At 40.1% G+C, this 17,798-nt stretch overlaps 2 protein-coding genes across 3 annotated transcripts in view; one reads left to right on the top strand and one right to left on the bottom strand.

Annotated features, from left to right (window-relative positions):
• LOC134205317 (synapsin) overlaps positions 1-17,798 on the bottom strand; it is a 278,521-nt gene that overhangs the window by 203,623 nt on the left and 57,100 nt on the right. The window lies entirely within an intron of this gene.
• LOC134205319 (uncharacterized) overlaps positions 1-17,798 on the top strand; it is a 109,326-nt gene that overhangs the window by 54,445 nt on the left and 37,083 nt on the right. For both annotated transcript variants that reach the window (XM_062680473.1, XM_062680472.1), the window contains exon 3: positions 11,025-11,270. In XM_062680473.1, coding sequence (XP_062536457.1) covers positions 11,025-11,270 — 246 coding nt within the window. The remainder of the gene's footprint in view (positions 1-11,024; positions 11,271-17,798) is intronic.

The raw sequence follows: 17,798 nt of genomic DNA, 5'->3' as shown, positions 1-17,798 counted from the left end.
ATCGCTAGTCCCTTTTCGTCGCAGTGGTCTCCGCCGATGGTTCCCGTTCGTACTCTTTTGTTGATTGTTCGTTGCGATGTTTTTTTAAAGGCTGGCTTGCAGGGCCTGACACCAAACCCCCTAAATTTCCGGAGGACAATTCCTCCTTATTCCCTGTAGACCATGGTGCACAGTTTCACTTAGAGTCCCTCGCTGGCACTCAGCCGCCCCTGGAGAACAGACGCTGTTGTGAGCCGACCCTGACATGGAGAACAGACGCTCAGTAAGATTTGCACCTCCGGAGAGGAGCAAATCCCTCCTTCCCTGTCTGCATACCACCCACCAGGGTTGGTTACCCGATCTTCCCTAAGGTTGCTCGTATCCCGGCTAGCACCACGAGGAGGTAGCGATAGGAGTTGCTGGGTAAGAGGCTAAGGACCGCGAGACGGAGTCTATTTTATTCCTTCAGGTACGCGAAATACCAATAGTACGCTTTACCCAGCATTTGCCGTGGCCCAGATGCCAGATAGTAGTCGAAGTCGATATTAGCGCATCAATGGTCCTGACGTCGATAATGTCAGAAAAGTGCTGGCCATCAATCTGAACGGGGTCGATCTGCGATTCGGTTTGCAGTGGTGATCTCTAGGTGAACGGATACGGAAGGCTGTATTAGAAGTAAGGTATTCCCAGCTCCCCTTTTGCTTTCAAATTTTAGATATTATCGTCTTCTGTTGAAACTAGTGTCGGGAATCCAGGCTCGAATTTCATACCGCCGGTAACTGTCAGGAACACCTGTATCCGCTGAGTGTTCTCTTCTTGCACATACCTCGCTTCACTTGCCTATTGCAACATAATTTAATATTTATGCATTGAGTAATCCTCCTGTTGTAAAATATAATACTTGAGTGTGTATACGTCACTTATCTTCTTGCTCTTTGAGTCTTTGCGCCTATATCAATCATAGTACCATCATCATCTAGTATTAAAATATGTCATTGTAGCACGATTAAGACTGATTCGTATTGGATCACCTAACCAGTGATTGTAAGATTTTTTAACGATTCTGTATAAGAGCCTACCAAAACATGTATAAGAATTGGACATATGCGAAAATGCTAGATTCACAGCAATAGTTTTGAAAATTCAATGACGTGTAAAATTGCAGCTAATGGCATCAAACGAATTAACATTCGATATTCAATTAAATTTGACTGAATTTTACAAGCAAGCACAGGTTAAATTTATTTTGATTTAAAAGAACAGCAAGATCGATTGAATGTAACGTTTATTTGCATGCTCCAAATATGTGCATGAATATACCTTTAAAACCACAACATATTTTTATCTGTGTTTTTATACAAATATTGTATGAGACCTTAGCTTACATTTTTGTACAAGAATCTAACAATTTCGCATATGCCCAGTTCTTATAAGTACAGGTTTTGGTAGGATCTAATACAGAATTGTTAAAAAATCTAACAGTCGCTGGTAGTCTATATCTGATATCGGAGTCATGTAAGCCAAATTCTAATTAAATGTCAATCATTGTTGATAAAATCGTGCACAAATCTCAATCATCAAGCCCTCCCGCGCGAATTAACTCGTTTGCGACTTTGGAGGAATGCATCACGCCTGAGCTTCCCATGGCAATCATTTCACTCATTTCCCAAAAATTCATTACGCTCCAAAAAACTTTTTAAATAAAATTTTATGCGATTTAATTTGTACCCACGGAAGAGTATTCAATGTTCTATGCGACGAACGCCATAGAAATGTTTTTAACAAACGAAAACAAAAGAAAACCTACGATGATTCAAACGGATGATTCATCTCTGCAATGAAATTTCGGGTGCGTTTCAACTCATGATTGATTTGAATTGTTCATGAGTTTCGAGTCCCTACGCCGATGACACTAGTATCATAGCAGTTCGTTAAATTACTGAAATTTCACTCTTTATTAAGAAAAATCGTCTTTTAGTGCTCAATCATAAACATCTAAAACATTATGTAAGAGCTTCGTGTTTTCGTGAATCGTGATCAATAAAAACATAAGAAGTTCTACACTAAGCAACATCCAGGCTTATTGCGCTGTATAAGCTGAGTAAGTTTTCTCGTATACGAGCTAGGTACTCCGTTCAACCAATGCTAATTTCACTTCAGAAGGTATCTGACGAATTGGTTCGCCCGTGCATGCAAAAAAGATAATAAGCATTCCCTCGAACAGCGGCAATCGCCGCGGCGACCAACAACGGCAATCGCCCTTGGATACAAAATTCCATGCATGCTACCAAGTGCGTAATCTCGCGATCTTCTTCTTATGTTGTGCCGAGACCGTTACCGTATGCGCGCTCAAAATGCGCAGAATAATGCACCAGCACATAAGACGGGTCGCTGTCCATGGATGAACCCTTAATTGCGCGCCGCAAGCATACAAATGCTTGCAATTCGCAACTCAGCATCACAGATGACCTTTCGAAGAAGCTATGAAAACGCATGTGGCACTCTGGATGCTATGCAATTGAATGAACTTAATTCCACATCTTCGATGCTTTTGCAAAACGAGTCAAATTATACTATTTTGTTATGCTATGTTTGTTATATTGACCATAACATAATTTAACATATTCAAATATCAAGAACGGCACAAGTTATAAATACTTATCTTTTATTTAATTATTAAGATTGTTATCAACATGCCATGAATAATGACAGCGATTTAGCGATGGATTCTCTTCTCTTCATCTCATTTTTAAATACTTTGTTCAACCAACCTTGGGTTATATTATCTTTCCGTATTAATCGTTTCTTGTTATTCTTGTTGATAAATTGTAGTTTGTACTATTTAACCACTTGCGTGCAAAATATCAGAGAAATTGGGTTAACTATTTAAAGTATGTTTATGGTCTGCAAATAACGTTAATAGTAATTATTGTTTGCGCACTCGCCACAGTCTGGACCGCGCACTCGAGAGAAGCATGTGTAGATACATACTTCCAAAAAGTGAGAGGACTGCCTGCCCGCGCAACGGTGGACTTGCGGGTAGTTGCACATTTGAACATGTCTCGTTAGTGAGAGTAGTTCCAACGAACAACCAACATGCTAACCCAATCTGTAACTCCCGCACGGCAAATGAGCCAATCAAGCGCTGCTAGCTTGTTGTTTCAGAACTGGTCATTTAATTGGTTCGGGGCTATAATTTAGGGCTACCGTACGTTTCAAACTTTGAAGAAACAAAATATATAGCGTTATTAGTGTAGTAGCCTGTACACACAGTCAATGGCAATGCAATGTGTAGCTTAGTCCTTTAAATTGTACTCCCATGTACAGCTGGACAAACTAGCAATGAACCGTGGCACCAGTTTCGTAACCTGATTGGTTGATAGTGACGTGAAAACAGGTCAGTCTTTGGGATAGTGATACGATTAAACAAAGAGCAATTCCTTAAAAGAACGAATGGTATATGTAAGCCTATTTCGCCGCAAACTGGTTGTGGATATTATGTCTGGGTATGCTTGCCATCAACACAAAAATAAATCCACCAATCCGCCCACTACATTGACAGCCTACGCTTGTTCGCTTCCAGTCAAGAAGGTGAGTCAGTTCTCGTCTGGATGAATTCTTTTCTGAATACTCAACTGGAAATGCAGTCACTTGCCTCACGTCAACGGTGACGCAGATTATGCCTCGATGTCTGTTCTGAGAAGAGCAGCTAGAATGAAGAACCAACATTATGAATAAGTGTCGTTCCAGTGAATTTTACTCTCTACCTATAAATCGAGTTGTTCTGCATTTCGATAATAATTAAGCGTTATGGTAATAATTGTACAGCCTAGGACCTGATCGAGAATACTAGAAGTTTCATTTCAAAAGAATAAAAGCCTTATCAATATTGCAAATTGTATATGAAAAAGTTTGAAATCGCTCCTTTGGGTGGATAGGTTAATTAATCTTATTTGATTATAGTCATTTCGAAAACCCCCGTCGAATGCAACTTGTTGCGAGCAAATTGGTTAGGGGTAAGTGCCTGAAAATGGATCAGAATTTTTTTCATAAAAATATTTTTGCATAAACGGCTAATTTTTAATATGAAATAATGGGACAATATCGAAAGGAACATGTGCAAGCAAATCATTTTAGTAGAATAAGCCAAGGGACTATTAATGATCACTAATCTGCTTGCGTGGGGCCCTCCTTAGCCGTGCGGTAAGATGCGCGGCTACAAAGCAAGACCATGCTGAGGGTGGCTGGGTTCGATTCCCAATGCCGGTCTAGACAATTTTCGAATTGGAAATAGTCTCGACTTCCCTGGGCATAAAAGTATCATTAGCCTCATGATATACGAATGCAGAAATGGTAACTTGGCTTAGAAACCTCGCCGTTAATAACTGTGGAAGTGCTTAATGAACACAAAGCTGCGAGGCGGCAATGTCCCAGTGGGGGATGTAATGCCAACAAAGAAGAAGAAGAAGAATCTGCTTGCGTACTCCATGCACATCTACGCGAGATGATTTCGATCATGTTTATCTGGGTTTCTCAGGCTGTCTAGATCCGGCAGAAGTGCTCTTTGGAGCTAATGTATCTTTCAATTTCAACTCTCGGAAGCTTGACGGTTTTCATCGTTGGGATTTATGGTTTCATCTATGGTGATGGGCTGGCGGGAAAGTTGATAGTCACAAACACTGGTCCGGACACATTTTCCGATGAACATTTGGAAGCTGTTAGTTTTCGCCCATGTGGCATTGTTTATTGTGCGATTTCATCAACAGACTACAATTGGTCCTAATGATGTATGAAAATATTAATTAATACTAATGACATAAACGCAAATAGTCAAGAAAATATTACATATAAGCATTGTCAAGATAAAAAAATAAAACATATAAAATGCAGACTTATCACATACAACCAACGAAAAAATTCAGAAAATCTACGATGAAGAACATTCCGCGCCAAGTTTAAGTCGAACAAGGAAGAAACTCTATTAAACGTTCTCTGGAGGCCGTAGATTGCAGTTTCTGCACCGTAGTTAGTGCGACGAAGGGAGAGCCTCAGCATCGAACTGTTCCGTAGCGGTCTTGGTTGAACGTTCATGTTGACTTGTTGTAAAATTCTTTCGCAATCTATTCTTCCTTGAAGTACATCAGCTACACATAGGGCTCTGCCCACATCCCGGCGGATACGCAGTGGCTTTAAGGCAATAAAGCGACAGCGATCCTCGTAACTAGGTAGATGCAGCGGGTCTCTCCAGTTTAGTCTTCGAAGCGCGAACTGCAGGAAACGCCGTTGAATAGATTCAATACGTTCTACGCCGTTGTTGTAATACGGGCTCCATAATGACGAACAATACTCAAAGCCCAGGGTTCTGGACGCTTTTTGACAACGTATTAAAGGTGGTGTGAAAATGTCAATTTTGAGTTTTACAACCACACCCAAATACTTCACGTGATTCACCCGTTTGAATGTAGTACCCAGCAAATGGTAATTGAAGATAATCGGCACTTTTTTGGTTGAAAATGTGATAACGGAACATTCAGTCGGATTAACAACCATCCGGTTCGTAGTGCACCAATCAGCGAAAGCATTGATTTGACCTTGGAGAGTATGGCAATCAGTAAACGAGCAGATACGTAGGAATATCTTGAGATCAACATTATTGAAGGTAACTTGGATTTTTCTCCGGTGTGACTGAGGGTGTAGGGTTAGAAGGGTTATGTACAAGACACAACCGCCCAACGTAAACTACGTAAGGCAGTTTTGTTCATTGAGGATTGTAGTGCCATCATGCATGAATATTTTTAGAAAATTCATTTGATTACCGAAAATTTCCTAGACCGGCACCGGGAATCGAACCCCGCCACCTAGAGGGCTCCTCTAGGGCCACTGTAGATTAAGGTACCGTTATTTATATCCTTCGAGAAATGGTTTACACCAACTCTAAAAGCCGGCCAACTCTCAGTTTCAGGTTCAACAAAAAGGTGTGATATTTATTCCGAATACGTTTTTTTTGGAGATCTGATTTCATTGCGTTTAGCATTTCGATATCTCACCTCTTAAAATGAGCTAAAATCAATCAACGTTTTGAGTAGATTACCAAATTCGAATCTACTTAATTCTAAATAAGGCACTTTGGAGTTCTGATATTCAAGTCATCAGCTCTGAAACCAGGGACCTCATTGCGCATCTCCTTTCGACAGCTCTTTCGTATGATGATTTGCATGGTTTGCTCATTGCTAGTCGAGGTACGCAATGTAAAGGTCTAGGGCTGATTGAGATGTGTTTTCATAGTTTAGTTCATCAGTTCAGAAGTTTAGTAAATGATACATAGATCATCTAAAAATCAGAAGGGTTATGTACAAGACACAACCGCCCAACGTAAACTACGTAAGGCAGTTTTGTTCATTGAGGATTGTAGTGCCATCATGCATGAATATTTTTAGAAAATTCATTTGATTACTTATGTCACTGGTTTCGAACAAAACTAGCGTATCTTAAGATATGAAAATTGTTGGATACCTACGACAATTGTTTAAAAATTTACTATGAAAACCCAAATTTATTCCTCAGTGGTAATGATGCCTTTCTTGGATCCGAATTGCCTACATTTGGGTTTTGAAGCATTTGATGAAATATTTCAATAGAAGAAGCCCTAGGGAAGCATTCTCTTTTACGTTTGCAACATTTATTATTCAGAAACATTCCAATCATAGGCATATCTTGTTTTTCGTGCATCACTAGAAATCATAAAATGTCAATCATGTACTTACTAAAACCCAATTAATTTGGTTATGGTGCGCGCGAGTAGTAAACGTTGCGGACGGGAAAAGATAGTGTGTGTGTTATTACATTCTAACTCCTACTGTCTGGCAGTGTCACCAGTGTTGGTAAAATCTCAAAATCTCAAATCTCATCGGCGATTCAAACCATGCGTGAGTCAAATCGCATCACAATTATGGCCGAGAGATTTGCTCATGATTTGAATCGCAAGTTGCATCATTGCATGATATTTACGTGTTCGTCATTGTTGAATGCATTGAATTAACTATTTTTCGTCTAAAACAATGGCTAATAATTATATATAAACAAAACATACGTCTCGACTGCGTTTTGACGCTTTTTAGAACGAAATCATTTTTCGGTGAGTGAGCGAAGCGATGCGATTCTGGCCGAGAAACTCAAGCGCGATGCTTCCCCTATAGAAACGCAGGCGAGTTAGCTCGTGCATGAAACCTCGATGATTCAGATTCGAGTATGATTCTACCAACACTGAGTGTCATTATGGGTAAAATATTCGTGCAAACATTTTATTAATATCATTGCAAGACTTTTGAATCAGGGAGCAAGAAGGTGATAGCTCTATTGTATCTCATATAGCCCGTTTCAAGAACGTATGCGTTCCGAAGCTTTTGCCGTGTACAATAAGTACCGCATTATTGCTCCCACGTATTATAAAAATATCTTAAGTTAAAAAATATCAAAGTTAAATCCTTCTGATTCAAGCGCGCATTTAATTGGACAAAATATTATTAGGCCGATATAACTACTCATTTGTGCGAACTGCTAAATGCTAATGCTAATGCTAATTTGTATGGGAGCCCCCCTTTCCAGAAGGGGGAGGCGTTGCAAACCACCACAAAAACATATCTTCTCTTCCAAAACCTCCACACGCCAAATTTGTTTCCAGTTGCTTGATCTCGAGTTATGATGAAATTGGTGTTTCATTTGTATAGGAGCCAGGTTTTAAAGAGGAGAGGGGTCTCTAACCATCTTAAGAACCTTCCCCGGCCCCAAAAACCTCTGCATTCAAATTTTCATGCCGCTCGATTCAGTAGAAGAAGAAGAAGAATACCTCCTCCCCCTTGACTTTGCGGAGACCATAATTTTTAATAAATATGTGTAACGGCCTTATTAGTTTGCAAAAAAATGCATTTTCCAAAGTCGTTTTTAATATAAATTGATTGCATTACTAGCAAGGGCATTGGCATTGATAACAATTGATCGTCTCATGCCTGCACAAACATGCCCCTATCTGGATCACTTTTTATAGGGATACGGCAGGTATTTCCGTCCATCGTCATAGGGACTAAAACCAACGAAAGCAACGTACATTTGCTAGAACTCCACTATAGCAGAACGTTTCTCCTGAGCTTACGATTTGGTACGTATGAGTTTTACAAAAAAGTGTCTCTTTTATTGGTTTTCGAGACTATGACGAACAGACGAAAATACCTGCCGTGTCCCTATACCATGCACTACGTTACGCATTTTTGTTCCATTTCTTTCGACCGCGGTCACTGGTCCGGCTCCATTGTTCTACTTTTTGTGCGAAACACCGCACAAAAAGGAGAGTCCAAAAGCCAACCGCACTTTCGGCGACGGCCGAAACGAGACTCTTGCGGACAAGAAAAGAGCGTGCTGCCAAAATGATCCGATACCCTATTTTAACATTCATAACCCAAAGTTTCAATATAATTGACAAATTGGTAGAGAATTTCCGAATCGATTGATATATAAATCTCAAAAATCCATCGGAAGATAAAGGCGCTATTAAAGTTCAAAATCTTACATGATTTCGTGACGGTCTCGAATTTGGAAATTTTCATTTGTCACCCTGTATCCGAGTCTTCCCCTTAGATGTAGTTCACGTCAAAAAATTATAATCATTCGACACTCCTTCGACCATTGCTCATGTATTAACAAGAACCGTAAATGATACATAGGGGTAATGACGGCTTTGGCAGGTTTAGTTCTATTATTGGCAGGGGGTTTTATAAGACTGATTATGCTCAAATTTGGCCCAAACATTCTTTGCATATCAAAGAATATTGTGGCAAAATTTCATAAAATTCGGTCGACAAAAACCCCCCTGTCAATAATAGAACAAAACCTGCCAAAGCCGTCTGTTCCCCTAGGTCATCTAAAAAAATTCTAATCATTCGACACTCCTTCGACCATTATGTATTAACAAGAACCGTAAGAACTAAAGTATAGTGTGGTAGTTGTCAGTAACACTCTATTTTAAGGCCTAACCAGCTCCTTCCCTCTATATGTATCTTTGGTTTACGACTCCCTTTCGAAATGAAATTATAGCCTTTCGTTACAACTTTGAAAAAGGCAAAAATAGAAATACAAACTTTATTATAAACACATATTTAATAAATAAAAATATGATTAATAAATGCTTCAAAAATTTGCCCCAATGTACACGCTTTTCCATTCATTTTGTATGGAATTACCTTCAAGGATTTTCGAAGCCCATTTATGCAACGACCACCAGAAAACTGGTTCTACCAGAAGGCGGGTTTTTGTGTATATTTTCGTAAGTGAAGTCATCTCTGACGCTCTGATATTTTTTTGAATTGATCGTGCTGCTTTTTGTTTCTTACCTCGATCCTCGTCGTCCGCAGATTGCTCAAGGAATGCACCAACTACAGTTGTTCATATTGTGTCCAATTTTGAACGAAATTTGTATGTGTAGACGGTTGAAAGGTATATAACATTGTAGGATCAACGCAGTAATAAATCAAATAATTGTGTGGGGCGTTCCTTTGTCAGAGGTTAGAATAGATCATGTCACCCAAAGCAATGAACTACAATCCTGTGAAGCAAGTGGGCTTTCTTCTCGCTTGTCAATTTTACCTATCCAAATGCGGGTAACTATCTTATATCACGCTTTTGCCTATTGCGAATTGCTACATCACTACGATCTGTGAGAAAACGGCGTTGTTCGTCGTTGTTCGCTCCCGCAGCAAAAAGTGAATGTGAACTAAGGGAACTAGTGATGTAGGTACAGCGTATGACGTTTCGTTATGCAACGCGGACAGAGATGCAAAAAGACATTGCTTGAACGCCTCCAACTGATCGGACACGGGTCATTTGAGAGAGCAATATGCAATATTTTGTTCCAGTTGGTTTCGCTGTTCGGTCAGCTGTAGTATTCGGTAATTTTGCGATCTACTTGCGAGTTGTTTTCAAACTAATTTCGAAGATGAACTCGGAAAATGGACTTTAAATTACTGCTATAATTTATCAAATTTTAACTAGGGGCTTCATTCACCACTTATCAGAACATGTACTCATGTAGAACATGTACATTGTACATGTATCGATCTAATAATTTCCATAACGGAATAAAAATACGTACTGTACATAACCACGCAATTTCTTCAATGAATGTTTCGCCAACTTTTTTGCACCTATCATTATATCAAAATGTTGGAATCGAAAAATTTACAAAGCCAAGACAAATGTTTTGAATTCTCTTCCATCCAATGAAATAATCTTTGGGATCAACACCAAGGTCCTAATATATGAGCGAAGGCGATATCAGCTATCAAAGCTTTCATCGCCGCATTTTATTACAGGCGAACACATTTAAATGAAAGCAGCATTTTTCTTTCGGTTTGGCAATTATCTTAACCTCATCTTGTTCGGATTAATTGCATTTATCATTTTATTATTCTCCTTCACCTGACTAGTTGAAATTAATTTTTTTATGTGCTTGACACGTTTTGTGCCTATTCGATTTCTCTTCCACTTTATTAAAATTTTCAAAAAACAAACGAAAGCTATTGGTAGGCTAAGTGCAAATTTTGCCTCCGGAGTGCCCTTATAAACACTCTCGGTTGTCGTAGATCCGCTTTGTGTGAAAATGTTTTGAGTTAATTATTGTAGCTGTAGGATAGGATAGCTACTGCGAGTAAGTCGCCCGCCCCATCATCATCATTGTGTTTCAGGTGCAATCCAATCTTTTTTCGCATTTCACCGCCTACTGCCACTGCGGCTAAATTATGGCATAACAAGCGCCGCCAATTGTGTGCTCAGTTCAGCGTCAACAATTTTCTCATTCTACAATGTGGCATGGCATAGTAGGCCCTGCACGCTAATGAATTTCACTTTTGTTTCGATTTTGTTGGGTGCATTTTTGTGGGTCACTTCTCTCCAAACAAAAAAAAAGATGACAATGACAACGTACCCCGAGTTCAAAAACCTCATCGGTTTTCATTGAGATTGTTGCTAATGGTTAGTTTCTATTCTTCTCCTCCCAGGTCACATCTCAGGATGCAGAATTTGCTCCGCACGTAACGGCCACGTGCAAATCGGGCTCGATGAACATTCGAATCCAGTTCACCGCCCCCTACAATGGCGTGGTCCATGCGAGGGACTACCGAACACCAGCTTGCATGACGTTCGGAAATGGGTCGGCCGTGGTCGGACTGAGCCTTAATCTGCTGGCCAAGCAAGGCAACAACGAGTACTGTGGTATTCTAGTCAGCAACGTGAGTGGCGGTGAGGTAAGGCAGTACCTAATGCTTTCTAAATAAAACGTGCTACTTGTGTATTTCTTGCTACAATCATTGATACGATGAGTCGACACACTTACAGAGGAACTTTTGAAATGAAGGGAACTTAAATTATATCTATTATTATGAGTGTTAAATGATTAAGCAAAATAATTAATCTGTTTACTTACGGGTACCTATCTAGATTACATCACATTCTATATTAAGGGAAAAATATGCACTTATTCCGAAGCAAGCGGTTAGTCCGTCAGTTTTAATCTTATTGGGAAAAATATAAAACTGGTCTTATGCTTGAATTTGATGAATGGATCTGGTACGCTCCTCTTGGGCCAGATGATACGAACACACTCTGATCTATCTTTTACTTCCCACCATAGCGCGCAATCCTGATGTATTTCAGCTTACGGCTGTTTTGGCTATTTTTTTGTATGAGCGTATAGCTTTACATATGGTTTGTCGGATTAATAAACTTTCGGAAAATAAATGTACAGTAAACTTACTCGATGTGATGACTAACTCGATGTAAAATATGCCTAATCTGATCGGTTTCTCAGAACTAAATTCAAAAGTACACGTCTCTCATCACGACATGACATGATGCCAAATCTGGTTGAATAACATGTTTGGCCTTACTGTAGACTTCGTTATGTAGGATCTGAGTGTATATGATAGGAAAATAAAAATCCTATAGAGAATGCCCAAAGCACTAAAGTAAAATTATTATCGGAGACGCAGGTTGGTAGAGAGAACAGTTTCCGACGCATAATCGTTAGGGAGAGCCTTCACTCTGCTACCAATGACAACGACCTTCGGCTAGTAAATGTTGCTGCTGACAGAGGGATGGCCATCATTTGCACCAACTTCAAAGAATACCCAAAAACACACCAGTAGACACCCAAATTTAGACTTGCAACTAAATAGACCATATTCTGGCGAATTAACGGCATTTCTGGAATGCTATCGACGTGCAGATATTCAGAGGACCGAGCATTGACGATTGTCAGCGGAAGGAGTGTCGGCTGAATACGCCGCTGAAACTCGACGAACGTTACATCCCCCACTGGCACTTCCACAGTTATCAACTGCGTGCTAATTTATGTTTGGTTCTGTATTTAATGTAGTCTGCCACCATGTCGGTTGAAATGTCGAGTGTAGTCAAGGTGATACACTTACCTTCACATTTCCTGAAGATGCCATTCAACCAACAGTGGCAGATATGGCTAACTTCGTCAAATCTTTGAACGATGACCGATATTCTGCGTCGCTGCGTGAGAATCTCCCCAACTGTAAACGCCACGAATTGATGATATCGTCAACTGTCAGATTGATTAAGACATAACTGTCGAGGAACAGTCTGACTATAGATAACGCTTGTTGACTTTAATGTCTAACGACGATAATACTCGTCCTAAATATCAACCTTGATCTATTAATTATATAGTCGAGGAATAGATAGAGGTTTCAGCGGGGCAACCTTTATTTTTCACGTATCTGAATAAAGAATACATATAGTTACATTTTAAGTTTTATAACGCTCTTGAAGACCATAATTTACTCTTCAGCAGTGTTATAAAACCAGCATAAAACCAAAATATTTTAGGATACGCTAGGGAGTTGTGAAGATTCTGGTGTCCCACGATCCTTGGTTTCCCGTATCACCCGAGCAACGGACTCCAGAAGAGGGGATACATTTATAGTGATATACTTTGACCCATCAACACCACACTTCTTCTTCATACGGGCCCGGCCATTTTCTGAACGGTAGATGACATCTTATACACAGATTTTTCTGTTACACCCACTTCCACCTCCCATCGATATCGAGCGCATTGAACTGTCTGTAGTCCACTATCATCTGAATGACCTTGTCAGAACACACACAGGTTTTGACATTTAACTCCGTCCGCTTTTCTCAGTTGAGACCACATACAGCTTCGATTTCTCCCGTTTTGTTAGCCTTAACGGTAATGGAGAGACCATTCATTTGTAGAATGACGTCAGACGCCATCACCACTAACTTGGATATGGATGCTCTAAAAGTGGCCATGTTGACATACTGACACTTGTTTTTGTAATAAGGCAAAATGAGCTGACACGGAAGTTCCTATTTCATACAACAATGTCGGATTCCACTGCATTAGTGGTCGACAAGATGAGCAATCGACGTGTGATTCAGTTCGTTCTACACTGCTAAACCAAATATGATATGTGACTGCAAATTGTCGCTCTTCGGAGGAGAAAGTGGACACAAATTTTAAAGAAGATAGTGAACCAGGATTTCCGCCCGACCATACTACCTCCTCAAGATATCTATTACGTAGGGTACTGCCTGTGACATCAACAACCGGCTTCGGAGTGCATTTCCATTTAAAATGCGCCGTAGTCGCGCAAGGTTTTCTAAATCGCTGAAACCTCATGCGTTACAAAACGAACTTTAGAACTGTCATGCTGGTCCCCGAAAGTTTGCAAGCTCTCTCCAATTTGTCGGGAAACTTATGTCAACTTCGGATAAGTGTAGCCGAATGTTGTTGCTGTATTCCACTGCTCTGAGAAACACTCGTAGTCCTCAAGTCTGGAACAGTTGGTAGAACTGCTATGCTGAATTTAGAATGTAGAATGGCATCAACGCCAACGGAGGCATATGCATTGGACCATCGGAAATACTGACCGGCAGTGTACCGAATGTACTGGAAATTTCATTATTGATCCACGATGATTCCCAACCAGAATTATGCATTATCGCCAAGATTGTCGCACTCTCTAAAGATATCGACAGGGTTGCTTACGCATGTTGTCCCCAATTAACGGTTGGTAACGTTTTTAGCAAATAAGCTGTCTTACGACTCTGACAGCAGAAACACTGTACTTTAACGAGGACCCAACCAGAAAAGGAACTGTCTCCTTCCCAATTGTTCCTTGGCTGGATCTGTTTACGGGAATAAACGTTTTACCTAGTACATTAGGAGCAACCAAAGTGGTATTACATGTACGAATAATAGGACACCCTTAGATAATCTGATCTAGTCTCATCTAATCGAATATAAACGCAGCCAGTACAAAGAAAGCATCGTGGAAAATCATTGAATTATATGACGCCCAATATTTTTTCTTGTTAATATTGAGGTTTACAGCATACCAGTGGTATGTCATATGGTAGATCACTTTTACGTAGTGTTTTACGGAATAAGATCTACCAAACTGAGCCCTAGCTTAATCCATTTTTAGAGCTAGGGCAAATAAGTTGTGGTAATTAAGGGTTCATCGTATTTAGTGCTAGCTACAAATAGCAGTCTCTGAATTATAACTAAGTTATCTTTACCAACCATCTGCAGGGTTGAGACTCAAATTCCCTCCGTTTGAGGCTAAATTGTATGCAGCGGAAGTAACTTTTCAATCAATTAGTCAAAAAATTGTCCTAGGCTGAACTGATTGCTCGACAAAAAAATCGAGTTAGGGGTTCAAATACGTACTAACTCTTCATGAACTAATGAACAATGGTAGTGAAATCAACGCACGAAAATTCTTGTTACTAAACAAATGGTTTCGTAGATAGAGCTAAATAGAGTTTGTAGCTTTACTGGTGATATTTTAGAAGAAAGGAAAGGATGTGGCTAGGGCTCCATGCATGGCCAAATAACAGTATTACTGTTCTGTTTTTTCAAGAAAGGATTTAAAAAAGGCAAGCCTTCAATGAGAGTATTCCTTTTAGCTATGTAGGTACAGGGGATGGACAAAATAATTAGGATAGGCAAATTTTGGGTAAAACGTTTGACGGTATGTCCATGGAACCGACTATGGCCACCGGATTCCGGAGATATTCCGGGTTTTTCGGATGTAGGTTCAAAACCGTAAATTTGAGGTGGATATTAGGAGAAGTTGTGGTTAAAATTTGAATAATATTAGTACCCACTAATGAAGTAGGGCTCTTGCTGATTGGAACCATATATTGAGATTTGGAATCGGACCAGAATCAAGTGAGATATGGCCATTTCTTTATAATCGTTTCCGATCGATACTTATCAAAGGAGTCAGGCCACAACTTCATTTGAATCTCGCTTTTTGTTAGATGGTCCACTATGATTTTATTCTAGAAGGCCTCTAATGTGTCAAGAATGAAAAGCCAATTGAATAAACGGATCCTGGAGTCGCTGGGATGTCCCCGGGGAACCTGTGAATGGGGACATTTAAGTTTTAGCACCAAAATCAGTCATTCGACGGTTATTTTTTCATGGTTTTCGATCAGGAAGCGAAGTATGAATATAAAATGGTCCATTGACGGCTCTGACCGCTTCCAGGATCTACGGATTGGCCCCGGGGAACCTGTGGAAGGGGACATTTTAGTTTTACCACCAAAACCAGTCGTTCAACGGCTCTTTTTTCATGGTTTTCGATCAGTAAGCGAAGTATGAATATAAAATAATCCATTGGCGGCTCTGACCGCTTTCAAGACCTACGGATTTGTCCCGGGGAACCTATGGAAGGGGACATTTTAGTTTTACCACCAAAACCAGTCGTTCGACGGCTTTTTTTCATGGTTTTCGATCAGGAAGCGAAGTATGAATATAAAATGGTCAATTTACGGTTCTGACCGCTTCCAGAACCTACGGATTGGCCCCGGGGAACCTGTGGAAGGGGACATTTTAGTTTTACCACCGAAACCAGTCGTTCGACGGCTCTTTTTTCATGGTTTTCGATCAGGAAGCAAAGTATGAATATAAAATGGTCCATTGACGGCTCTGACCGCTTCCAGGATGTACGGATTGGCCCCGGGGAACCTGTTGAAGGGGACATTTTAGTTTTACCACCAAAACCAGTCGTTCGACGGCTCTTTTTTTATGGTTTTCGATCAGGAAGCGAAGTATGGATATGAAATGGTCCATTGACGGCTCTGTCCGCTTCCAGGATCTACGGATTGGACCCGGGGAACCTGTGGAAGGGGACATTTTAGTTTTACCACCAAAACCAGTCATTCGACGGCTCTTTTTTCATGGTTTTCGATCAGTAAGCGAAGTATGAATATAAAATGGTCCATTGACGGTTCTGACCGCTTCCAGGATCTACGGATTGGCCCCGGGGAACCTGTTGAAGGGGACATTTTAGTTTTACCACCAAAACCAGTCGTTCGACGGCTCTTTTTTCATGGTTTTCGATCAGGAAGCGAAGTATGAATATGAAATGGTCCATTGACGGCTCTGTCCGCTTCCAGGATCTACGGATTGGCCCCGGGGAACCTGTGGAAGGGGACATTTTAGTTTTACCACCAAAACCAGTCGTTCGACGGCTCTTTTTTCATGGTTTTCGATCAGGAAGCGAAGTATGAATATAAAATGGTGTTTTTGGTGATTTTGGTGCTAAAATTTAAATGTCCCCATTCACAGGTTCCCCGGGGACATCCCAGCAACTCCAGGATCCGTTTATTCAATTGGTTTTTCATTCTTGACACATTAGAGGCCTTCTAGAATAAAATCATAGTGGACCATCTAACAAAAAGCGAGATTCAAATGAAGTTGTGGCCTGACCCCTTTGATATGTATCGATCGGAAACGATTATAAAGAAATGGCCATATCTCACTTGATTCTGGTCCGATTCCAAATCTCAATATATGGTTCCAATCAGCAAGAGCTCTACTTCATTTGTGGTTACTAATATTATTTAATTTTTAACCACAACTTCTCCTAATATACACCTCAAATTTAAGGTTTTGAACCTACCTCTGAAAAACCCGGAATATCTCCGGAATCCGGTGGCCATAGTCGGTTCCATGGACATACCGTCAAACTGCATTAATTTTCTAGTTCAGGCATGCCTGAATTGTCAAATTCGGATGATAACTAAGGTAGTTACAACACATCTAATTTTACCCAAAATTTGCCTATCCTAGGGTAATTCGCCAAATGTTGAACGGCTGATTTTGTCGCCTATTGTTGAACTCCCATAAGAAATGCACGTGCGTTCAACAATAGGCGAAGAAATTAGCCGTTCAACATTTGGCGAATTACCCTAATTATTTTGTCCATCCCCTGTAGGTTTTCTTTTAACCTGCGCCATAATCAGTATAATGAAAAAATAAATTTCTCCATGCTTATTTGCATGCGAAATTAAAACGGCTTGTGCTAAATCAGCTTTAATTCAAATGAGTTCAAATTTCCGGAGGACACTCAGAACATGATACAGAATCAGATGAGCGTTGTGGAGCAAAATCGATTTTTTGAATCACCCTAATGTACATCTCTTGAAAACTACAAATAATAGGGCACTCACTGTTTAGAGAGGATACTTCTGGTAACGATTTCTCGAGTCTGATTCCGAATCGAACGCATATGCGACAGGTACAAAAATCGCCACAATGGCTATCGTCTCTAAAATGCATCGCATTAAATGATACTTTTCTGAGGATTTACCTCTTGTTTCAATGGCGAAAGAATAAAATAAAATGTATGAATATAAACATCGCATTTTGTTTTGAAGGATGTTATCGATCATTTAGTAGTTTGTCAATAACTCATTCCAAAGCTGAA

This window comes from Armigeres subalbatus, chromosome 1, assembly GCF_024139115.2.
Source record: "Armigeres subalbatus isolate Guangzhou_Male chromosome 1, GZ_Asu_2, whole genome shotgun sequence".
Classification (NCBI taxonomy): domain Eukaryota; kingdom Metazoa; phylum Arthropoda; class Insecta; order Diptera; family Culicidae; genus Armigeres; species Armigeres subalbatus.
The sequence above is the reverse complement of the archived record's forward strand: the minus strand, read 5'-3'. Positions and strand labels throughout refer to the sequence as shown.